At 40.1% G+C, this 26,383-nt stretch overlaps 1 protein-coding gene across 2 annotated transcripts in view; it reads right to left on the bottom strand.

Annotated features, from left to right (window-relative positions):
* DSC3 (desmocollin 3) overlaps nt 1–26,005 on the bottom strand; it is a 56,598-nt gene extending 30,593 nt beyond the window's left edge. The window contains exons 1-7 of one of the 2 annotated variants that reach the window (XM_018039461.1): nt 25,686–26,005; nt 17,862–17,946; nt 15,786–15,985; nt 14,292–14,411; nt 8,204–8,359; nt 6,606–6,750; nt 3,399–3,565 (exon numbers count right to left, since the gene is read on the bottom strand). In XM_018039461.1, coding sequence (XP_017894950.1) covers nt 3,399–3,565; nt 6,606–6,750; nt 8,204–8,359; nt 14,292–14,411; nt 15,786–15,985; nt 17,862–17,946; nt 25,686–25,754 — 942 coding nt within the window. In that variant the 5' untranslated portion in view covers nt 25,755–26,005. The remainder of the gene's footprint in view (nt 1–3,398; nt 3,566–6,605; nt 6,751–8,203; nt 8,360–14,291; nt 14,412–15,785; nt 15,986–17,861; nt 17,947–25,685) is intronic. The other variant, XM_018039460.1, reaches the window with a different exon arrangement.

Genomic DNA, 26,383 nt, shown 5'->3' with positions numbered 1-26,383 from the left:
TAATGTGTATCCATGCTTTTACTTGACTTCCCTATTTGTATACACCCAAAAGCATGGTAGACAGAAAGAAAGTTGAAAGTAGGCAGAGCTTCAGTGACAAAGATCCATAGTAAGAAAGTAGATTTACATTTTAGGTTGCAGGTAATAGGTTTTATGGGAGTCATATGGGGAGTAAAAAATAGGAACATTTGAGTTTTAGAAAGAATGTTGTTAAAGAAGGTTGAGCATAATTGGGAGTGAACTGAGCTGGAATTCCAAGGAACCTGTTGAAGCCTCCTGAAACAGTCAAAAGCTGGGGCATTAGCAATAAGGACAAAAAGCAAGGGTGATAGGAAAGTTATTTTTAAGTCAAAATGCAGTTTGACTTGAGAACAGATTGTATGCATAGTTACAAAAGAAAGAGGGGCTGAGGATGCTGCTCTGGGGTCCTACTTAGATAGATGGGCAGACAGAGGTATCACCAACCAATACAGGAAGACAGTGATTCCTTGAGGAGGAAAGTACTGGCAAGGTTGGCAAGGAGGAGTGAAAAAAATGAGTTTTTCCTGGTGTATATTGAATTCTATATTCCTGTGGGAAATCTAGTGGAAGCAGAGTGGCTTCCCTGACGGCTCAGTGGTAAAGAATATGCTTGTAATGTAAGAGACTCAGGAGATCCAGGTTAGATCCCTGGGTCACCCACTCCAGTATTCTTGCCTGGAGAATCCCACGGACAGAGGAGGCTGGTGGGCTACAGTCCAAAGGATCACAAAAAGTCTGACATGAATGAGCGCACACACACACACACACACACACACACACACACACGGGAAGTCTAAGGAGAAAGGTCCAGAAGACAGCTGAATAGATAGACTTATACTTAAGGGAAGCTCAAGGACTGAAATACCAATCTTGGGGTCAGCAGTAGCTGGAGAGTGATTGAAATTATGGCAAGAATCAAATTTCCAGGGAAAGAGTGAGTGAAAGTCGCTCAGTCGTATCAGACTCATTGCAACCCCATGGGCTGTACAGTCTATGGAATTCTCCAGGCCAGAATACTGGAGTGGGTAGCCTTTCCCTTCTCCAGGGGATCTTCATAATCCAGGAATCGAACCCAGATCTCCTGAATTGCAGATGGATTCTTTACCAGCTGAGCCACAAGGGAAGCCCAAGACTACTGAAGTGGGTAACCTATCCCTTCTCCAGAGGATCTTCCTGCCCAAGGAATCAAACCAGGGTCTCCTGCATTGCAGGTGGATTATTTACCAACTGAGTTATCAGGGGAGAGAATAAAGGATGAGAAAAGCAGAGGATGTAAGGAACACTAGTATTTCATGCTTAGAAGTAAGAAGAATAAGCAAAAGACAGATGCTCAAAACAAAAGGTCAGGGAAGCAGGAGGAGAACCAGAAATCCAAGAGAAGAGAGAGTTTTCATAATTGCCAGCAATAGAGCTTTAATAATTAACCACTGGATTAGGCAGTTAGGTGATCACTGTTGACCTCTGAGATTGGAGTTTGCAGATAGTGCGCTGATGCTGAAATGGACTCACTGGTTTGTGGCACAATCACCCCTGTTGCCTTCTCTTCATTTTACTCTTCTTTAGCCATTCCTTTCGTTCTTTTATTTTTCATCATTTTCTATTTCCCTCTATCCCTTCCTTGGTCTTTATTTTACTCATCCTTCTTTTACAGTGGAAACTAACATTCCCATCCCAAACTATTCCTTCCAAAAGCTCTGGAACTCTCTGAGATCCTCCTCTAAATGAAGTTTCTTCATTTCCCTTTTTCATTTCTTTACTTCCTGCATTGTCCCCTACAACACATTTCATGGTTGTTGCCCACAAAATCCCATTCAATTTTTTTTGATCAAGTGAGCAAATCTGGGGTTTGATCCCAAATCTGTATCGTACAAGCTGTGTAACCCTAATTTATTCATTTACTCTAAGTCTCATTTGTCAATATTGAAAAATTAGGAAAAATCCTTGTTTTCACTTGATTACCACATCCCACAGATACAAAAATATATTCATATAATTCCCTTCAAACATTCCCATTTGTTATGACCATTGTGTGTTTTATCACATAGAATGTCACGATCCCACAAAAATAAAAATAATAATAAATAAAAGCTTTGTAATTTTTTTATTCTTTTTGATATGTTCTCACCTCCTTCCCTTTTGCTCTGGGATCAAATACCATTGATTTCTGTTTTAATATCTCTCCCAGTTATATCGATCCTTCCATTTATGTTATTCTAGTTTTAGTAGGTACCACTGCAGTGTTCTAATAAAGCTTCTTTGTACATGTGAAACTGATTGATCTGCTTTGGTCAATAATGCAAGACTCTGGATTAAATATGGGCTGATGAAATGTATAAGAGCAACAATGAAAGATCATAAAATACAGTGCAGTAATTTGACCAGGGCAAGTCAATCCATCCTTCTGACTCTCACCTTTCTCCTCCATAGAGCGGATGTAATCCCTACCTAGTCCAACAAGGAAATTATCAAGATGAATTAAAATTATGCATAAAGAATTTGAGCATCAAGTGCTATACACATAACAATACGCTATTAATATCATCCAAATAGTGCTGCAAATTTTTGACAATCCATCTACTTTATCTTAACTAATCTTTTCCTGATTAAAAGTTGTTTTTTTTTTCTGTTGTTGTTTAGTCATTAAGTCATGTCTGACTCTTTGCAACCCCATGGATTGTAGCTTGCCAGGTTACTCTGTCCAGGAAGAACATTGGAGTGGGTTGCCATTTCCTTCTCCAAGTACATATCTATAATAACAGGATAGGGATCAGGGTATAATCTATACTCATGGAACAAGCAAAACTAATTGACCTACATGAGAACTGAGCTGGAACACTGAGCTAGAACCAACTAGTCATACACAAGAACTAAAACAATATTCAATAATATCAACTTTCATAAGTAATATCTTTTTTCTCACTCCCGAATACTAATTGATTTTTACTTGTATCACTCATGGTTTCTCTTATATAAGGAAATAGAAATCATATTATAACAAGTCTTAATAATATAGCCAGGAATTCTTATTGTCTTATGCCTAAGTAAAATAAAATGAGAAACTCTTAATCCACCAGCTTCTCAGGTAGCTCAGTGGTAAAGAATCCACCTGCCAATACAGGAGACACATGGGATGTAGGTTCAATCCCTGGGTCAGGAAGATCCCCTGGAGTAGGAAATGGCTACCCACTCCAGTATTCTTGCCTAGAAAATCCCATGGACTGAGGAGCCTGGTGGGCTACAGTCCATGGGGTCACAAAGAGTCAGACATGACTGGGCATGCACACATGCCTAATCCATAGGATAGCAAATTATAGTAAATTGGAGGTATTGGGTTCAACCTCCAGTAAAATAACAAATCTGTAGATTGTGAAAGTTACCTCTCTGTCCAAATAATGAGAGACTGTGGTGATCACACCTGTGCTGGGATGCACAGAAAACAGCCCAGGTGATCTTGGTGTCTGCTCCAAAATGCTGTACTTCAGGCGCGTGTGCATCGTGTCTGGTTCATCTCTGTCCGTGGCACAAACCACTCCCACAGTAGTACCTACATGTTTGGGTTTTTTTTTTTTTTTTTAAGAAAAAAGGAGTCTTTTCAGAACTGCAAAATATGTTTAGGCATAGCTACACTTCTCAAAGTCTAACATTGATAGTGGAAACCTTATTTAAGTTGTATTTCTTACCAGCAATATTCCATCTTTACATAGTACTGGTGAAGATGACTTCAAATTTATAACATGAAAAACTTTAATGCTAAGAATCAAGATTTACTTTGTCCACAGTTTAAACTATTTGAAAGTAAATTTATTGAAAAACATATAAATAGCATCCAAGAATAATTTCAACATGTATTCCCACATATTGAAATATGGAGAGATAAACCATATCTCTAAAGTAAATCAGATTTTTCAAAATCAAGAGTTTTGATTATTAATTAATCAAAATTGACTTGGAATATAATTGGATAGATGATCATGCTGACCTTTCACATCTCAGTCTCTCCTTTCTATGATTTTCTCTTTGCTAATTCTTGACTTGCCTCATTCTTTCACCAGATTAGTATCCAAACCCCATTGCTGCCAGCCCTACATTATCTTGTTTCATACTACTTACTATTTAGGGAGAATTTAAGTCAACTGTTGCTTCAGTTGGAGCTACTGGTATTTTTCATCAGTATGGAAAGTATGAATATTGCTCTGGTAAAAGATTTCAGGTATCAAAGAGGACATACATATGGCATTTTAAAGTGTAAAAAGAGTGTTCCCATGAAATTATAATACATAAATCCTATAGCCCTGTATGTGAGGCTGGCCTGAGGAACAATAATATAGACACATACAATCATATACATGATACATATGTTCATTGAAATTTTATATTTGAGGAAATAAAAGCAAGTAAAAGTATTAGTGCAAGGAAGTATTAATTTTTAATAATTTTTTCATTATATTTTTAAACTTTATATATGTGTATGTATTTGTGCTTAAATATACATATATGTATATATATATATATTATATATATATATATATATATATATATGTAGCCTTCCAGGCTCCTCTGTCCATGGAATTCTCCAGGCAAGAATACTGGAATGGGTTGCCATTTCCTTCTCCAGTATGTATATAAATATAGATATAAATTTGTAAAGAATGTCCAAATACATATTTATAACTAACAAAAAGATTTTTGCAGTGGATCAGTATGAAGACATGAAGTAATAATCTTATTATAAGAAAATAAATTATCTTCTCATAGAAAACTATTTATAAGCTTTGTAAGATATAAATTTTCTTTCTGCAGTTTCACTGACAGGAAGATATAAACACTATTTTAATTCTCTGGATATAGAACACCTTTACTTATTACATAAAATCGTCCTAAAATCTTGACTTGAAAATTCTTTTCCACAAGTGTATACTTCAGTATTAGCTGAGCATCCTTTGCCCAAAGCATGCGTGTGTGAAATAAATTCAAGGAACACCTTTAGACTAATACAGCTTTAACTTGGTCTGAACCTACTGGTGCGAGATGCTTAAAGCATCCTGGGTTAATTTGGGCATCAAAGTATCCTCAATTTTTCTCTGTTACTACCAAAGAGAGAGAATGCTAGAGAAAAAATCTAAGACCAATAATCCCTCTTTGAAAATAGAAAAATGTAAAAAAGTCATAGACTTGTGAGGTTAAAAACATTTTAAATCATCTAACATAATTAAACTCATTCTATAGATCAGAGAACTCAAAGGAACTTCAGTGAGTTCTCACAGTGAAATAATAACAGACCCTGAATCAAAAACTAAGCTTCCTAAACTCCAAATCAACTATTTTTATTTTTTTAATTGTACCATGTGAGTACTAAGGAGGTTAACATCTATGACACCAAATTATCAAAGCAAAATATAAAAAGAAAGATCAGCTGTAAGAATCCAGTGAAGATGTAAATAAATATACTAGAAACATTAATAAGCAAGTTAGTAAAGTTTCCTTTATGGTTCAGCTCGCTTCCTTTCAACTTTATTGCAAGAGGTAATTCTCTGCTGGCTCTACAATAAGGAATCTGCCTGCAGTGCAGGAGACACAGGAGACGTGGGTTCAATCCCTGAGTCGGGAAGATCCCCAGGAGGAGGAAATGGCAACCCATTCCAGTATTTTTGCCTGAGGAATCCCATGAACACAGGAGCCTGGCGGGCTACAGTCCAAAGTATTGCAGAGTTGAACACAACCAAGCAACAACAAATACACGAACAACAATTTTTCACATTTCAAGTCTAGAAGACATCACGAATGCCACATTTAAGGGCGAACTAAAGTGAAACATATGGTTTTTCCTCATGTGAGAGCAGGTGTTTAGGATGGAGAACATGTGATGCATGTTTCTTTAAAGTTATTTCAGTATTCACTCTAAATTGGGAGTAGTAAAACAGTACTTTAAAGAGAAGAGATAAAGAAGAGCTTAAAAAAATTGTATGCTCAGTGGATGTCATTCAACACCTTCCTACATAAAACCTAATAAAAATATCTACACTGATTTTAGTTTTATTAGAGTCTACACTGCATATCCTCCCTTGGAGCTGAGGATAATGATAAACCTACATAATAATAAAATGAAATGAAGTATAAAAGCAAAATATGGTACAAAGCTTGAATAACTGTTATCTCCCTTTATAATTCATTGGTATTCCGGCAACACCACAAACTCCTATGTTGCTGTTGTTTAGTCGCTGTCATTTCCAACTCTTTTGCAATCCCATGGCCCTCCCTATGAGACTTTCCTGGTAAGAATCCTGGAATGGGGTGCCATTTCCTTCTCCAGGGCATCTTCCTGACCCAGGGATCAAACTCACATCTTCTGCTTGGCAGGTGGATTCAGTACCACTGAGCCACCTAGGAAGCCTATAATATCAAACTCCTACAACACCTTGTAAATTACACATTGATTGAATCTGGTGGGATTATATGCATCCAACTAAGTAGATATGAGCCCAGCGTCATCTCACAATGATCTGGCATTGAGCAAAAACTCAATCTCTCAAACAATGTATATAAATATTTAATACAGCATATTTTGCTCTTCAGTGTTGTCTTACCAATTCTACTGCTTTCTGGAACTTCAAAATTATAAATTGCTTCTGTGAAAATGGGATAGTTGTCATTTTCATCCTCCACTCTGATGGGCAGTGGAAGAGGGAAGTCTGCTGAATATCCGTCTGCAGTTGACGCATAGGCAATCAGCTGTAAAATAGTGAAAAGCAAAGCGAACAGTCCGTTTTGAAAGATTCCAGCAAGAAAAAATTCTATGCTTTATCTACTAACTTCTTTGCAAATCTTTTCAGTAATAAATCATTCTAAAAAATTCTATTTAATACTTCTTTAGTTATCAAAGCATTGAAGGTAGAAAGACTATAACTGTTACCATTATAGTTCAAAGTATTCAGTGTTTGGTAGAAGTGGCTACACTTCAAATAAATCCTAGATCAGAATACAGTGTGTCAGAGAATACAGCATGTCAGGCCATTAGACTAAGGAATTAAATGTGAATATAGCAGGGTGGATTATAGTCCTTATTCTCCCCATAATCATAAAATCATATAGGGAGAAACAAGTCACTTCACTGCAGTGGGAAAAATCCAAACTACATCATCTAAATAAACCAAAGATTACCAAATTTTGTCACTACTAAGCTCCTTTATTATTTTACCTCATAGATCACATATTTGTAAGAGGTTTTCTCACAAAACCACTACATTTACTTCTGCGTTACTGGTTAACCAAAAGCAGTGTAAAGTCAGATAGAATATATTTCTCTTTAGCATGTGATTATAACACTGAGTTGAAAAATTTCCAGCCAAAAGCAAAGTGTCATGTGGTGACCATCAGTCATGTTTTACTCACCTAGCACCTCTTCCTTTTTCTTTTAGGAAGAGAAGCCCTCTTTTCTATGGAGAATCAGCTCCCCTGAACCACAGGAATAATTACATAACCCCAGAGCATTTATTATATCATGCTGAAAATTGTCTGAATTATTACACTGAAAATTAAGTGACTTATTCCTCATTGATATAAGGAAATGGCAACCCACTCCAGTGTTCTTGCCTGGAGAATCCCAGGGACGGGGGAGCCTGGTAGGCTTCCGTCTATGGGGTCGCACAGAGTCGGACACGACTGAAGCGACTTAGCAGCAGCAGCAGCAGCATCCTTATCAGCATACTGACTTATTGTGCCTTGTTTGGGCTTGGTCTCCCACTTTTACTACATTATGTAGTTCTCAGATAGCATCAGATAATCATACATGCTGAAGAAAGACCAAGAAAGAAAGGAAAAAAAAGGAGCAAAAGAGGGACATTGGAAGATGACTCTTCCAATCAACTGTGGCCATGTCCTAGAGACAGGAGAAAGGACCATGACCTAAGAGAGAAGGAAAACCTCAAAAACAAAACTAACTTTTGGAAATTTGCTGGAATTTACATCCAAATGCAATTAAATTTCTTGGCTTCATTTTAGGCTTACCTAACAGAAGTTGAGATAAAGAGCAGACCAAGCATTCCAAAATATTATACAATCTATTTCCTTTGTCTTTAAGATGCCCTCAAAAAAGAGAATGCAGAAGACAGAAAAGAGTAGATGGAGTATCAGAAGAAACATAGTTCAATCGCTTAAAAGTCATGTGTATTGATAAAGCTCCTACATCAAAAACATCATATTCTTCACGATCCACAGGCCGGGTACAATACAGATTTCCAGTGTCTCTTTCTATGAAAAACAAATTTAAAGGTTCTTTGTCAACTCCACGCCCACTTATTGAATAGAAGATGGTATAGTTCTGTGCAGCATCAGATTGAACCTAAAAGGAAAAAGCATATGTAAAAAATTTTTCATTAAAATGATGTTTTTTAAATACAACATATATGTTTACATTTTTTATTTTAAAGAGATTATTTTAAGAATAATCACCTTTGTCACTTCATCAACCTGCAAAATGGTAACAAACTATGATAATTTGGCAAAAGATTTTTTAAAAGCTCCCAAATTTAATGAAGACAATGTTCAACATAAATAGTAACCAAAGAAAACCTAATTGAAAACAAAAAGGCATAGTTTCCCATCTAGTGATTTGGCAAAGGTAGGAAAAAACAATACTACCTATTGTGGGCAGGGATGAGGCAAACAAGGACTCTCATATCCTGATGAAAGGAATGTCAATTGGAATGTTTCTTAGGGAGATGAATTAACAAAACTGAAAGGAATGACAATAAACAGAGAAGACTCTTCCTGGCAGAGGAAACAGGAAGTGCAAAGTGATCAGACCAGGGTGATGTCTGGAGTGTTCAAGGAAGGCAGTGTGATTGGAGTAGAGAGGACTAAGGGAAAAGAAAGTCGTAGATGACGATGCATGCAGTAACAGGGCAATGGCATATAAGAGATTCCAAGGATGTTGGCTTTTTCTTGGAGTCAGACTGAGAGCCATTGGAGAATTTAGACAATAGTAACATAGAAATAGATTTAAGGGCCTAGATCTGATAGACAGAGTGCCTGATGAACTATGGAATGAGGTTCATGACATTGTACAGGAGACAGGGATCAAGACCATCCCCATGGAAAAGAAATGCAAAATAGCAAAATGGCTGTCTGGGGAGGCCTTACAAATAGCTATGAAAAGAAGAGAGGTGAAAAGCAAAGGAGAAAAGGAAAGATATAAGCATCTGAATGCAGAGTTCCAGAGAATAGCAAGAAGAGATAAGAAAGCCTTCTTCAGCAATCAATGCAAAGAAATAGAAGAAAAGAACAGAATGGGAAAGATTAGAGATCTCTTCAAGAAAATTAGAGATATCAAGGGAAGATTTCATGCAAAGATGGGCTCGATAAAGGACCGAAATGGTATGGACGTAACAGAAGCAGAAAATATTAAGAAGAGGTGGCAAGAATACACAGAAGAATTGTACAAACCCAGACAATCATGATGGTGCGATCACTAATCTAGAGCCAGATATCCTGGAATGTGAAGTCAAGTGGGCCTTGGAAAGCATTGCTATGAACAAAGCTAGTGGAGGTGATGGAATTCCAGCTGAGCTGTTTCAAATCCTGAAAGATGATGCTGTGAAGTGCTGCACTCAATATGCCAGCCAATTTGGAAAACTCAGCAGTGGCCACAGGACTGGAAAAGGTCAGTTTTCATTCCAATTCCAAAGAAAGGCAATGCCAAAGAATGCTCAAACTACTGCACAATTGCACTCATCTCACATGCTAATAAAGTAATGCTCAAAATTCTCCAAGCCAAGCTTCAGCAATACGTGAACCATGAATTTCCTGATGTTCAAGCTGTTTTAGAAGAGGCAGAGGAACCAGAGATCGAATTGCCAACATCCACTGGATCATGGAAAAAGCAAGAAAGTTCTAGAAAAACATCTATTCTGCTTTGACTATGCCAAAGCCTTTGACTGTGTGGATCACAATAAACTGTGGAAAATTCTGAAAGAGATGGGAATACCAGACCACCTGACCTGCCTCTTGAGAAATCTGTATGCAGGTCAGGAAGCAGCAGTTAGAACTGGACATGGAACAACAGATTGGTTCCAAACAGGAAAAGGGGTGCATCAAGGCTGTATATTGTCACCCTCATTATTTAACTTATATGCAGAGTACATCATGAGAAACGCTGGACTGGAAGAAACACAAGCTGGAATCAAGATTGCCGGGAGAAATATCAATAACCTCAGATATGCAGATGACACCACCGTTATGGCAGAAAGTAAAGAGGAGCTAAAAAGCCTCTTGATGAAAGTGAAAATGGAGAGTGAAAAAGTTGGCCTAAAGCTCAACATTCAGAAAACGAAGATCATGGCATCCGGTCCCATCACTTCATGGGAAATAGATGGGGAAACAGTGGAAAACAGTGTCAAACTTTATTTTGGGGGGCTTCAAAATCACTGCAGATGGCGATTGCAGCCATGAAATTAAAAGACGCTTACTCCTTGGAAGAAAAGTTATGATCAACCTAGATAGCATATTCAAAAGCAGAGACATTACTTTGCAAACAAAGGTCCATCTAGTCAAGGCTATGGTTTTTCCTGTGGTCATGTATGGATGTGAGAGTTGGACTGTGAAGAAGGCTGAGCGCCGAAGAATTGATGCTTTTGAACTGTGGTGTTGGAGAAGACTCTTGAGAGTCCCTTGGACTGCAAGGAGATCCAACCAGTCCATTCTGAAGGAGATCAGCCCTGGGTGTTCTTTGGAAGCAGTGATGTTAAAGCTGAAACTCCAATACTTTGGCCACCTCATGCGAAGAGTTGACTATTGGAAAATACTCTGATGTTGGGAGGGATTGGGGGCAGGAGGAGAAGGGGACGACAGAGGATGAGATGGCTGGATGGCATCACTGACTCGATGGATGTGAGTCTGAGTGAACTCCGGGAGTTGGTGATGGACAGGGAGGCCTGGCGTGCTGCAATTCATGGGGTCACAAAGAGTCGGACACGACTGAGCGACTGAACTGGAACTGGAATATCCAATTTCTGGAGTTCTGGTAGCTCCATGGTGAAGAATCCCCCTGCCAATGCAGGAGATGCAAGTTCCATCCCTAGGTCAGGAAGATTCCCTGGAGAAGAAAATGGCAACCCACGCCAGTATGCCTGGGAAATCTCATCTCATGGGCAGAGAAAGCTTCAAGGTGACAGTCCATGGCATCTCACAGAGCCGGACACGATTAAGCGACTAAACAACAATATCCAATTTATATTTTAGAAGGCTAATTCTTGCTGTTCTGTCAAGATTAGACTTGGGTGAGAAGTAAGGGAAGAAACAGGAAGGCTATTTAAAAGTTACTGCTAAAAAAAAAGTTACTGTAAGAATTCAGGGGAGAGAATTATTTGTTAGACTAGCATGGCGGCAGCAGCAGTTGTGAAAAACAGTTAGATTCTGGATCGAATTTGACGATACAGCCAGCAGGATTTGACAATGGATTGGCTGTGCGGTGTGAAGACTGAAGTCAGGGATGTCACTAAGTCAGAGGATGCTAGTATTCCCGGATGTCTATTCTGCCCGTCTTCCTTAATGTTAGAACTTACAGCTGAGCATAAGATGGTCCAGAAGAAAGATTTTTCTATCTCCCTTGCAATTAGGTATGATCATGCAAAAAGGGATCAATGGGATTTAGCAAAAAAAAATAATAATATTGGGCTGGCCAGAAATGTTTGTTAGAGTTTTCCATAACATCTCATGGAAAACCTCAAGTGAACTTTTGGCCAACCCAACAGAGGTGAGACTCAGACTGTGCTCTAGAAAAGTGGAGGCGTGTGTTCCATCATTTGGACAGAAGGATGAGCCATCTTGAACCTGAAGGATGGCCAAGCTTCAAAAGGAAGAAGCCTGGGTCCCTGGTGATTTCTCAAATTAGAATCTCTTTACTGGATCATACTTTGACATGAAATGACTAAATCTCTGTCATATTTATCCTGTATAATTTAAGATCTTAGTAAAATACAGCTAGATTCTTGTCCTATAATAATAAAGGAATTACAATTTTAATTGTAAAGAATGGTTGGATATGATAAATTGGGGCTCAACATCTATTTCACCTGGAGGAGGAAATGGCAACCCACTCCAGTATTCTTACCTGGAAAATCCCATGGACAGAGGAGCCTGGCAGGCTACACAGTCCCCGGGTCGCACAGAGTGGAACACAACTGAAACGACTTGGCACGAACGCAGTAAATTCCTATCTATTAATTCCTTAAGGAGAAGTATGCTCTCCACAATAAAACCTTACCAAACAGACTCTACTGTGGTAACAACTGAAAGGATGGAGCTGCCATTAATTGAGAAAAGAGGATATTTTTTAATAAGAAAATCCAAATGTTTGATTTTTATATGCAAAGTTTGACGTGTCTACTTAACCTCCAGGTGGAAATCTTAATTAGGCATTTTGGGCTAGAGATAATGAAGTTTTAAGTTTCCAATGTATAAAAAGTACTTAAAGCAATGAAGCTGGATGAGATCATTGAGAACATGAATATAAATAAACATGAGACAAGGTTCATAGGTGAGCTCTCCAAAATTTAAGACAGAGGTTGGGGTGATGGGGAATAGGGGGAAGTGGGAGTGAGGATGAACCAGCAAGACATACCAAGAAGGAGTGGCCAGCAAAAAAGGTGGAAAGCTGGGTGAGCGCTGTCCTGGATGAAGAAAGGGAGAGGTCGGCTAAGTCAAATGGACACACACATCAAGGAAACGAGGATTGAGAGGTGGTGACCGGCTTAACAGAACTAAGGCCGTAATTATCTCTGATCACTATAACTTTGGTAATCAGAAATCAATTTCTTAATAGGCCTCACCAGTGCTTTAAGTACAATTACCTAAAAGAAGAAACAAAGGGACAGCACTGGGTAGAGTTTCCTATAAGCGAGAAAGACACCAGAAGCATAGTTAAAAACGTAAATAAGTAGGACACAGGTGGTACCATTCGCATTAAACATTGACCAGAGTAATAGACATTTAAAGGAAAAAGGCGAGCTCCAGGCCATAGCTCCGCCTCAGTCATTATTTTCATTGCATACTTATTATTTATTTTCATTCATGAAAAGTAAATCTGACCCTGCTTTAAAAAGACTTGTTTTTAGGAAGAAGTTAAACTACCCAGCAGAGCACAAATGGCCCATTCCGGCTAGACCCTACCTGCCCTTCTGCCCCATCTCCTGTTCCACTCCCATCACACACAGGAAGACTAAGCTCTTGAGAGCTCCTATGAGGAACCATGCTTGCTTCCACCTCTGTCCCTCGTTGTTCTTCTGCAACAATTTACCTGCACGACACTCTCCCATCCTTCAGCACTGAGCTTACTTGCCTCCCCCTCCAAGTCATCTTTTTGTTTTTTACCACTTGTCATCTCAGGACATGGTACTCACCCCATGAATTCTCAGATCACCCCAATCCATTCCCATCTCAGGGCTTATCACTTAATGTCACAATCATTTGCCTATTTCTATCTTCCTCACTAGATTCATAAACTACATGAGAGCAAGTGTTAGTCACTCAGTCATATACAACTCTTTGCGACCCCATGAACTATAGCCCTCCAGGCTCCTCTGTCCACGGGATTCTCCAGGCAAGGACACTAGAGTAGGTAGCCATTCCCTTCTCCAAGGGATCTTCCTGACCCATGGATCAAACCCACATCTCCTACACTGCAGACAGATTCTTTACTATCTGAGCCACCAGGGAAGGTCATGAGAGCAAAGGCCATGCCATGCTAAGTCACTTCAGTTGTGTCCAACTCTGTGTGACCCTAAGGACTGTAGCCTGCCAGGCTCCTCTGTCCATGGGATTCTCCAGGCAAGAATACCGGAATGGGTTGTCAAGCCCTTCTCCAAAGGATCTTCCCAACCCAAGGATCAAACCCATATCTCTTAACTCTCCTGCATTGGCAGGCAGTTTCTTTACTTCTAGCACCACCTGGGAAGCCCAAATGACTAAATGTATCTCTAGCTTAAGTACTTAGAGCAGTGCTTTTGACAGGACAGAGTAGGTTCTCAATAGCCAGCTGCTAAATGAATGAATTAACTAATAAGGATCATTTAATGGCTTCAGAGTCTTTACCGTATTATAATTATTAGCTTTTAGTGATGTTCTAGTTTTTCTCATTATTAATTTTTTAGTGATTTTACTCTTCATGAATATCTTCAAATCTGTTGATTTTTAAATGTTTAAAGAATTACTAAAACCTGAACAAAACAGACTCTTGGAACTAAAGCAATCCCAGTCAGAAGGAATGGAAAACCTACCTGTTGAAGGAACAAGGGGAAAGGTCCCAGGGAATTCTCCTGCATTGAGCAGGGAATAGGCGCCCATCTCCTTTTGGAACGCCTGAGAACAGTTTCTTTAGTGTGTCTTTTCCTCAACACCTGAATCGAGAGAAAGACAATTAACAATTTTAAACAAAAAGCATCACAGCCTACTTCATTGTAAAACAGTAGATGGACCAGTCTCCAGTATGTGCATGCTGAACCTAAAGACTAGATAATACGATCTTCTCTGAATTAGGTTAAAAAAATGTAACCAGATTTCAAAGGTTTCATGAACCAAAGAATTTCCGTTTGTATACGTTTCTATATTAATCCTGACCAAACTTTCAGATTAGGAAAATCATCACTGTACTTTCAGTTCTTTCTGTTCTGTCCCAAAATGAAACAGAGAATGCATCCTCTTTCTAACAAGCTATAGACAGCTCTTACTTGTTCTTTCTGCTAAAACCTCATACTCTCAGGTGAACCAGAGTGAGATCATGCATTTTCTTCATTGCCTGAACACTCTAACTCCACTGTCCAATAAGGAAGCCACAAGCCACATGTGACCATTTAAGTTGATTAGAATTAAGTAAAATATATATTCCATTCTTCAGTTGCACTAGTCACATGATAATTGTCAGTAGTCATTAATTAATTAATGTTGGGTGACCATATCACACAGTGCAGATTATAGAACATTTCCATCATTGTTGAAAGTTCTATTGGAGTTTTTAGTGATTTCCATTTCATTTCATGGTATAGTAAGGAAGATGCGGTATTTCCTGAGAATTAATTAATAATACATTAAGCAATTATTAAAGTGCTAAGCATAAATTTATTAATTTAAGTGACTTTTTCATTAATATAATACACTTCACACTGATTAGTTGTAATTCACTACAGCCTTCCTCTTGATGTAGAATCTGGAGCTACAGTGAATAATCACTGGCTGACAGCTAATACCGTTCAGACACATACATACTACAGGATTTCCATCCTATTTTAACATCAGAATGACTGTGGCACTTGAAATCACTGGGAACTACTGCACTTAGCCTTAATTTAAAATGTACCTATTGACTCTGGGTCAGGGGTAACTGAGCAGTAGTAACAGAGGTAACAAAGATTGACTCATGTCCTTAAGCAACTGTGGATAGGTTGTTTGCACTAATAAAAAATTACCAAGGCTGCAACAGAGGGATTACCAAACTGACGCAGGCAGGCAAAAGCAAGTAGACTTTGGAGGTGGAAGAAGTCTTCCCAGAGAGGTGCCATTAGATCTAATAAAGCCAGATCCAAAGTCAATGTCTAACCAATGTCGAGAGGGGAAGAGGAGGGAGAAAAGGAGACAGGGAGGAAGGGAAAGCAAACAGAAAGGGGAAAAAAAGAAGAGGAAGATAAATCTTATTTATCCTTTTCTTTGCAATGTTTAATGAGAGCATTTGAATGAGAAGAAAAACACGCCTGAAAATATCAATGGACTTTGAATACCTTCTTCTGATATTCCAGGAGCACAAGAATCTCTTTCTGTGTCTGTTTCTTTGTGTCAGAGAGCCGTATGGTGAAAGATCTTTTCTCATCAGACAACACAACAGCGTGGGCTGTGTATACTGACCCATCTTCTAGAACTCTGAAATCAGGATCACTGGACTGGATGTGGTCTACAGACCCAAGGCACTCTTTCAAATTAACTGCAAGTAAGAATTTTCAAGTTGTAAAGTAAGAAACACATGCAAAAAAAGGAGAGGGGGGAGGAATGTTCTAATAATGTATACAATCTTCTTCAAAACCCTGAAGTGGAATGAAATGAACCAATCAGCCTTCATTTAGCAAATATTTTAGCCAGCTTCTTTACACATACTTTTTAAAAGTGATCATTCTTCTTCTGTTAAAAATGATAATTCTGGATTGCATATTTGTTTAAATAAGGTACTTAAAACTTTTATATTCTTCTAAAAGGCTTATGAAAATGATCTTCCTATTGAAGACATATGCATGTTGCAATCAGGACAAAGCTGAACTACACACCCACACACACACACACACACACACCTGGATAAACAAACAGAAGAGCTTTTCTTAACAATATAGTAAGTCTTCTAAGATACACCTGTCTTCAGCCAGAAATTATACACATGAACTCAAAGAGTGACAGAGTATATGAGTTCGGCAAATAGTCAAATAAGAAAAATCTTTAAATTCTTCCTGCCCCACCCCAACCTCACCAACTCCCCGGGGGACCATAGTTCTCTTTGTGGTGTTGTTCCTTTCTTTCTGGGGCTTCCTACTGAAATTCTGAAATTCTTCTCTCCCTGGGAATTTTCCCAAGTGCAAAGTTATAAAATACAAGTCTCATACCAGTGTTTCAATATTATATCTAAAAGTATCAAATACACTTATCTGCCTTAACAGAAAACAAAGTGATATTCTAATACCCACTTGAGTAATATCCTCTCAAAGAATTCATATGTTACCCATGTGTAGTGTTTTCACTTTAATTCAAATCTGTCACAGATGGAAACGTTAAGTCAAAAAAAAAAAAAGAAAGAAAGAAAACTAAACATCTTTAGAAGTGATGATTTTATTTCTCTTCTGTTCACGTTTTTACCAGAGTGATAAACTCTGGTCCATTTCCCTAGAGGAACACCCCTGACATTTCTATACATCCTTTCTTTTCTTCCTTCCCAGGAATGGGACGCTTTTTGAAAAAGTAAATTTGGTATCTCTGGGACAAGCTGTATCTCTCAACAAAATCATGATATTTTCCTCCAGTATTTCCTGTTCCATGGAGAAATTCCATCTGAAGAGAGCTGCCTGGTTGTTGGGAAAGTTTGAGGTTCTCCAACTGCTCACTGCGGAGAAGGCAATGGCACCCCACTCCAGCACTCTTGCCTGGAAAATCCCATGGACAGAGGAGCCTGGTGGGCTGCAGTCCATGGGGTCGCTAAGAGTCGGGCACGACTGAGCGACTTCACTTTGGCTTTTCACTTTCATGCATTGGAGAAGGAAATGGCAACCCACTCCGGTGTTCTTGCCTGGAGAATCCCAGAGACAGAGGAGCCTAGTGGGCTGCCGTCTGTGGGGTTGCACAGAGTCGGACACGACTGAAGCGACTTAGCAGCAGCAGCAGCAGCAGCAACTTCTCACTGGACAAATGACTGATAAACCCAGTTTTGAAAGGAACAGCACACCATGTTATATTTCTCACTGCAGCCATAGCATTGATAAAAATTCTGCTCCGACTCTCTGAGCTCCTTACATATGTCTCTCAAATGCTTGGATCCTGGAGTAATGAAACGGCTACATTCTACATATAATTATTTACATAATGTTTACTGTTAAAACATAAATGACTACAAAAGCATGGATTAGGACATTTGCCTTGGAATCGATGACAAAATTCTATAGGGTTATAAAGAACAGAACATATATTTTAACATATCTTGAATTATATCTAATTATATATACATTCAGGCTAATTCCAAAAGCAAAGATTGGATAATACACTCTTTCCAGCATAAGTAAATTACATTTCTGTTTTAAAAACATTGTTTTGAAAGTGCTCACCTCTGCCAATCATTTTGTCTGCCTCTAGTTTGGAAGGTATAATAAATGTCTCCTTTTTGCAGGCTTCACAAGCAAAACTGAAGACCTAAGGGAAAAATTGGTCACATTAATACAGTATAGAATAGAGAACAAAGTTTTAGATATGCAAAATGAATAAATCCTAGAGATTTCTTGTATAGCATAGTGCCTACTGTTAACAATAGTGTATTGTATACTAAAATTTTTGCTAAGAGGATAAAACTTAAGTGTTCTTACCAAAATAAAATATAACAATAAGTGAAGAAGGCAAGAGAAAACTTGGAGGTAATGGATATGCTTATGGTATACAGCGTGATGATCTTGCAGCTAGATACTTATCACCAAGCTCATCAGGGGGTATGCTTTGATATGAACAGCTTTTTGTGTGTCCATTTCACCTCAGTAAAGTAGGTTTGTTTTTTTTAAAGAATTAAGAACAAAGCCATATGATCACCTCAATAGGTGCAAGCAATTGACAAAATCCAATACTGATTTACAATTTAAAATTTTCCAACAAACTAGGAATAGCAGAGAAGTTGCTCAACATGATAAAGAGCATCTAAGAAAAACATCATGATTAACAGAGAAAGACTGAATGCTTTCCTCTGACAGAAGGAACAAGACGATGATGCCTGCTCTCATCACTTCTATTCAACACTGTACTAGGGCTTCTAGCTTCTAGCCAGGGCAGATACACACACACACACACACACACACACACAATAAAAGGCATCCAGATTGGGAAAGAAGAAGCAAAATAGTTTCTATTTTCAAATAATATGATCTTGTATTACTCATAGAAAATCCTAAGGAATCCACTAAAAGACTATCAAAAATAATAAATGGTTTCAGCAAGGTTGCAGAATACAAGGTTAACACATAAAAACTGATTGCATTCCTGTCCACTAGCAATGAAAAGAATTTGAAACCAAAAGTAAGCAAACAATTTCATTTACAATAGAAAACCCCTCTTCATAGGTCAAAACACATATTTCCAAAATTCATCTGGCAGATTCAAGGCACTCCTATCAAAATCCCAAATAGGTTTTGTTTTTTGTTTGTTTTTTTTTTTTTTGCAGAAATTGAAAATCAATCCTTGAGGAAATTCAGGGCACTGAAAGACCCAAATTAACCTGAAAAAGAACAAAGTTGAAAATTTTCCCAATTTCAAAACTTACTACAAAAATACAATAATCAAGGCAGAGTGGTACTAGTATAAGGATAAACATATAGATGAATGGAAGAGAACTGAAATTCCGTAAACAGGCCTTTATGTTCTTAAAAATACATTATTGGTCTGGTTTGCTGCCATTTATTTTAATATTTAAAATACTTGATCATAAGAGAGATCAGGCTTCTACTTTTTTTTCATACCATCTTCATAAAATGAGTTAGGGAGAGTTCCAGGTTTTTTTCCTATTCTTTGAAACAATTTATAAAAGGTAGAGGTTATCTGTTCCATAAATTTATGGAAGAATTCACCTATCACACAGGTCTAGGCTTGATGGATATGAGGGTGTATGTAAGTGGAGGTATTTGGCTTCCAATTCAGTGTCTTTATAAGTCTATTTAGAATTTGTACACCTCTTCAAGTCAATGTTGGCAATTTTTACCTTGTAGAAAATTGCCTATTTTGTCTCTTTTCAGATTAGCTAGAATTATACATAAATATTATTATCTATTTGTTAAAGCTTCTATCGTCTCCATAAATGTGACTGTTTTTATTCCTAATATTGTTTTATCTATGCCTTTTCTATTTTTCACTTATACAATTGTAGCAGGTTTGTCTGTACTTTCAAATAATAGTGTTTGGTTTCGTTAATCCTCTATATTGTTTGTTTCATTTTTTTAAAAACTGTCCCTCTTAAGATATATTCTAACTACACATGTATTTAAATAAAAAATAAAAGGAACACTAGGGCACTTGCCTTAAAGTTATAGTTTGCCTTAAAGTTATAAAGTTTTAGAAATAAAACATTACTATTATTTTCAAAGTTCCTATTTAACTCTCCCCAATTGCATTTTCTTCCCTGATGGAGGGACCTCTCCAAATTCAAGTAAACTCTAACGGATGATTTCTTATTTCGGTAAATCATTTACTTCCCTATTTCCAGTTAATTGTATCCCATGTGTATGTACCCCTAAAGAAGACTGGTTCATTTTATCAATTTTAAGCCTTACATATATATAGTCATACACTAATTGTAAGCAAATTGATTTCTTTGCATGAATTATGTTGTGTAATTTATCCATGCTGGATATATAGCAGCAGGTCATTCGTCTTTGTCTCTGTATAATAAACATCACCGGAAATGATGCACAATTAATTCAAGGTGAAAAGTATGCTATAAAGGAAAATGCTATTTTAATTCCTTTGACAAGCCCTTTTAGCAAATGATATATTAACCATGTCCAAGTACGTACCATTTATAATATAGAATAGATAGATAAAGTAGATGAGCAGACAGAAGTATCACCAATCAATACAGGAAGAAAGCAGTTCCTTGAGGAGCAGAATACTAACAAGAATGGCAAAAACGGTGAAAAAAATGAGTTTTGCCTGGTGTATATTAAATTCTATATTCCTGTGGGAAATCTAGTGGAAGCAGAGTGGCTTCCCTGATGGCTCATTGGTAAAGAGTTCACCTGTAATGCTGGAGACTCAGGAGATGCAGGTTTGATCCCTGGGTCAGGAAGATTCCACCTAGAGGAAACAGCAACCCACTCCAGTGTTCTTGCCTAGAGAATCCCATGGACAGAGGAGCCTGGTGGGCTACAGCCCAAAGGATCACAAAGAGTCAGACACGACTGAGCACACACACACAGGAAAACTAAGCAGAAAGGTCCAGAAGACAGCTAGATAGATAGACCTATACTTAAGGGCAACTCAAGGCCAGATATACAATTCAGGGAGTCAGCAGTAGCTGGAGAGTGGTTGAAATTATGGCACGAATTGGATTTCCGGGGAGAGAGTGAGTGCAAGTCGCTTCTGCAACCCCATGGACTATACAGTCCATGGAATTCTCCAGGCCAGAATACTGGAGGGGATAGCCTTTCCCTTCTCCAGGGTATCTTCCCAACCCAGGGATCAAACACAGGTCTCCTGCATTGCAGGCGGATTCTTTACCAGCTGAGCCACAAGGGAAACCCAAGAATACTGGAGTGGGTAGCGTATTCCCTCTCCAGGGGATCTTCCCGACCCAAGAATCCAACCAGGGTTTCCTGTATTGCAGGCAGATTTTTTACCATCTGAAGGCAATGGCACCCCACTCCAGTACTCTTGCCTGGAAAATCCCATGGATAGAGGAGCCTGGTAGGCTGCAGTCCATGGGGTCGCTAAGGGTCGGACACGACTGAGCGACTTCACTTTCACTTTTCACTTTCATGCATTGGAGAAGGAAATGGCAACCCATTCCAGTGTTCTTGCCAGGAGAATCCCAGGGATGGGGGAGCCTGATGGGCTGCCATCTATGGGGTCACACAGAGTCAGACATGACTGAAGCGACTTAGCAGCAGCAGCAGAGCTATCAGAGATGCCCTAATATAAGGGACAGATATTGCAAAGGATGATATTCACATATAAATTTCAGTCATGCTATGTTTCCTGAAATATAAAGACATGTAATGCTATGCTAGTGAGACTTGGATATATTACTGAAAATAAAGTAGAAAAAAATAATAAAACCACCATTACATGACAAACTTTTAAAGGTATTTTAAGAATAACTGGTGACTGCCCAATGAAAAAATACAAGATACAAAACAAAAATTTGTTAATATTAATGAATTCTGGATTGACTGAGTTATAAAAGAATTTCTTTTAATGAGGAACCCTCTAGAACAACTTTAAATATCTGATTGATAGAACTTAGAGTTGTAAGTAACTTTAAATTAAAATGTAACAAATGTATCATTTTTTTTTAACGTATCATTTTTTTAAAAAAATGATAATATAAAGTATTGTCTATGCTAGTTTGGGAAAAATAAGTTGCTTTGTTTCATTTCACAGTACTGTCCAAATTTAATTAATCGTATCATAGAAAGCTTATCGTACAAATCATCAGATCCTCAAGGAACTAAGTGCCAAGAGAGAATGAAAAAAACAGTGTACCTGCCAGTGTTTCGCCTTTCTACTATTGCTCAATTTTAGAGTGAATGCACAAGTAGGCTTTCTAAAATGACACCTTTCTCAACAGAGGAAAAAGAAGCCAAAGAATAGGAGTTTATAGACTATCTGAAAATAAAGGATATCCCCTTGAGCATAAAGATCACAGAATTTCCAATTCATCATTTCTCCGGTGGACACTGGCTGTCTCCAAGACAGAAATCTTACCTTTCAAACTCTTATCACCTTGAATTGTAAGATTTACCTTTCTCTATTCTCGATGATTTGATGAGCCTACTAAATTTCTTTCTATCCACACTCCATAAGATGGGACCCTAAATGGGAAGTATAATTGGCCACAGGTCACCAGAGATACCATATATGGCATAGCAACTGTCACAAGGATTGCAACAGGACCAAAAAATGTGCGTGGCTCACACATATTTAGTGACTCAAAGTACAGTGGAATATAGCTGTACCTCAGTGTGAATACCGATAACAATAACCTTCTTTGAAGAAGGTAAATAAAGATGCACTGATGTAAATAAATACAACTCTGACTTCCTAAGCACACAGTTTAGAAATAAGCTAGTTCTCCTCCTTTATTTGTCCTAAGCTTTTTTCCCCTCCAATGCAAAAGATAATAGTATTATACTCACTTTTATCTTAAAAAGGTGAATATGTCAAATGTTATCAAGAACAGCAATAAACAAAAAGTGTGGGAAAGGAGTCATATTATTCTCATTATTTAATGCTATAAATTCTGGGAAAGGACACAGCACACATAGGTTGTCAACATAGGTTGCAGGTAGAATTCCACATACTTCAAGGGGGAAAGTATGTTATAAAGGAAAATGCTATTTTAATTCCTTTTGAAGAGCCCTTTTAGCAAATGATAGATTAACCATGTCCAAGTACACACTATGTATAATATAGAATAGAAAATTTAATTCCCAAAGTGGATTTGATATGGCAAACACATTAAATACACATGTAAAAGGATCTCATTATTTATAATAGAGGATAAGACATCTGAGCAACTGAGCTAATACGAATTAGTTTTCACCATTCCTAACAATTTGTGTTACATTAAAAGGAGAAACATTTTAAGAGACACTCAGTTCTTTCAGTAGTAATAGGAAGATCTGACATGGTTCTTTTCTAGATTCTCCCTCTCCTTTCTTCCCTTCCCCACCAGCCCCCTTCTTTGTATATGTGTAAGGAAACATGATTAGGATTTGCAGTTAATTGTAGCAGTTTAGGAGCTTCCGTGGTAGCTCAGAAGGTAAAGAATCTGTCTGCAATGCAGGGGACCTGGGTTTGATCCTTGGGTTGAGAAGATCCCCTGGAGGAGGGCAAGACAACCCACTCCAGTATTCTTGCCTGGAGAATCCCCATGGACAGAGAAGCCTGGTGGGTTCCACTTCCTGGGGTCAAAGAGTCGGACATGACTGAGCCACTAAGTGCGTTAAATAGCAGTTTAGAGCACACACAAAGTATACTGAGGCTAGAAGGGTGGGACAGGGATGCAGATTCAGAAGAGAAAAGTGAAAAAGGTAGATCCCACAAACTATGGGGCGGCTGCATGGGAAAGTGAATACGTCAAAAGTTTCAGTTCTGTGTTAAAGAACTCTCTGAAGGGCTCTCACTTTAAACAAGGGATTGTCTTTCAGAGCGCCATTAAGGATTCTATAAAATGAAAGTTGCGTTTCCAAAATGCTATGCCCTTAAATATTAAACTGAAAAGTGGAGAGGTCCTAGGAGTCAAAAGGAAATACAGACATAAGATGGTCAACAAGGAGTCTCAGGATTTCCCTGGTGGTCCAGTGGTTGACTTCTCTTCCCATGCAGCCGGTGTGGGCTTCATCCCTGGTCAGGGAAGCCAAGATATCATTTAATCTAATCTTTAGGAAATTCTTTTAAAAAATAACCCTAAACAATAAAATCATATACTAAAGCTGATGTTATCTCTATTTAGATACTGGCACTTTCTTGTCTTGCCACACCCCAACACCCGATCCGCCACCCCCTGCCACCCAGACAGTTCCTCCAATACCACTCCCTCCCCTCCAGCGAATACACGGGAAATCTTGGGAACACAGCACCTCCACAGTTTCTTCTCTCCGTTCCCGAATTCCTTTCTCAGAGAAACCACGAAACACTAAATTCATGTTTTTAAACAGATTAGCTGGAAACGCTTTGAAATATATCAGAAAAGAACACACTCTGAGAGCAGCTCTCGTGTGTAAAGAGTCCTGTCATCAGCTCTTTTTTTTTTTTTTTTTTTTTTGGAATAGCTGCCAGGCAGATCGACGTGCCCATTTATGCGATGCTTTGTCCATAAATATATGTTAGATCATAGCTACCAATCCTTTATTCGTAGCTCGATGATTCAAACAGAGGACAAAGCTTGCACCTACTCGCCCTGCTTGGGGGCAGAAGAGCACTAGGCGCTAGTTGGCTAGCCTGAGTCGACAGGCTCCCGAGCCAGGCTAGTCCCTCTCGCCACCCGACCTCAGGCGCGGGGAATGCGAGGGTCCGAGGCTCCTTTCCAGAGCACGCCCAGAACGCAGCTCAGCGGGATCACATCATCAGGAGTCCCCACTTTTTGCTTTGTGTCTCCCGAGTTCGAGAATCGTCCCAAACTTCCTCTCCGGGTGAATCTCATCTTGGGTCTCAGGTATCCCGGGCACAAAAGACCCCAGGCTGGGCTCTAGACTTGTGCAATCCTCCTTGCACCCGGACGAAGTGCCACCCAACCCCACACTCCTACCCCAACATTCCTCTCAGTCTGATTCTATCTGCTCTGCTCCACCCTACCCCACTCCCCAAACACACCACCGAACCCCAACCTCCAACCCTAATTCAGCTGTCCACCCTCTGACGCCCCAGGTACACTCTGCCCCAAGCCGGGTGGCTCACGGGGGTGGACCACTCCGGTGAGTTACTGAATAGCCATCAAACGAGGCAAAACCTGGAAGCCGCTTTTCAGGGGTAACTTAACCCTGGGACCCAGGGACACCGCTCCAACCCCTCCACCCACCAATGTCCCCATCCCAAGGGACCCCGGAGTAACTCACTCCGTGTCCAATTCTTTGCAACAAACCCCATGGACTGTAGCCCACAAGACTCCTCTGTCCATGAATTCTCCAGGCAAGAATGCTGGAGTGGGTTGCCATTGCCATCTCCAGGGGGTTTTCCCGACCCCGGGATAGATTCCCGAGTCTCCTGCATTGCAGGCAGATTCTTTACCCGTCTGAGCCACCAGTAACGCCCTGTAACTCACTCAGGGATCCTCAGAAACCTAACCAAACACTCTTCTTCCCTCTCTACCCAAACCTACCCCCACCACCATCACTAGGAGCCAAGAAAGGAGCGCGAACCCCGACCCCGGACCACTCGCGGCGGCGCAAAAGGGAGCCCAGAGAAGCCAGAGCCCAGCCCGTGTTCAAACAATCGAATAAGTCCCAAATAAAAACCTCGGTCCGGGTGCGTCTCTCTAGGACGCGTTTCCTCTCCTCATCCCACCGAGCCCGAATTTGGCTCGTCCGTGCCCCCGCAAGATTGAGCAGAGGCGCGGACGTCCCCTTTCGGTCGTCTTCGCCCGCATAGGTCCCCCCGCAGGACCACGGCCCATCCCCCACCACCCCCTGCTCCATCCCGACTCTGGGTAGGTCCCACCCGACCCGGGCTCCACTCACCACGAGGGTCAGGAGCAGCTGCCTGCAGAGGGCTCCGCGCAGGGAGCTCTGGGGCCGGGGCGCAGCCATCGGGGCGCGGGGCCCGGGAGGGGAGGATGCGGACACCAGGCGGGATGCAGGAGACCACGGGCCGCCGAGGTGCAGGGGCGCCGCCGAGGTGCAGGGGCGCCGCGGGTGCGCTGCTCTCGGCTGCTCGTTAAGTCGCCCGGGCCTCTTTCAGGCTTGTCTTGCCCGAGAGCGTGTTCGCTCCTGAGACGGGATTGGACTCTGGAGCCGCCGAGCCGCCCCTCCTTGTTATTTCTCAAGTTTTATCACCGCGAGAGCCGCCGGGGGAGCTGCCCGAGCCTGCCCTTCGGCTTCCAGGCGGCCCGGCGGGGTGCTCGCTCGCGGGAAAGCGGTCCAGGCCACCCCCTCTCGGCCTGCTCTCCCACGCCCCGCACCCCGCGGCTGCCCCGCCTTCCGCCCCGACTCCTGGGGCGTCCTCCTCGCAGACGCCGCTCGGCGCATTCCCACTGCAGAACCCCAAACCGCCTTCAGGGATCCCTGCCCCAACACGGGCGCTCCTCGGTGCCAGGAACACCGTTGTCACTGGACCGGCGAATCCTCCCTCCAGCTTCTGATAAAACGTTGAGCGCAGTCTCCTTGTTAATGCAAAATATATATGTATTCTTCCCAAACTTCACTCCCTCGATAAGATA

The sequence above is a fragment of the Capra hircus genome, chromosome 24 (assembly GCF_001704415.2).
Source record: "Capra hircus breed San Clemente chromosome 24, ASM170441v1, whole genome shotgun sequence".
Classification (NCBI taxonomy): Eukaryota; Metazoa; Chordata; class Mammalia; order Artiodactyla; family Bovidae; genus Capra; species Capra hircus.
Note: the sequence above shows the minus strand (reverse complement) of the source record. Positions and strands in the feature narration are given on the sequence as shown.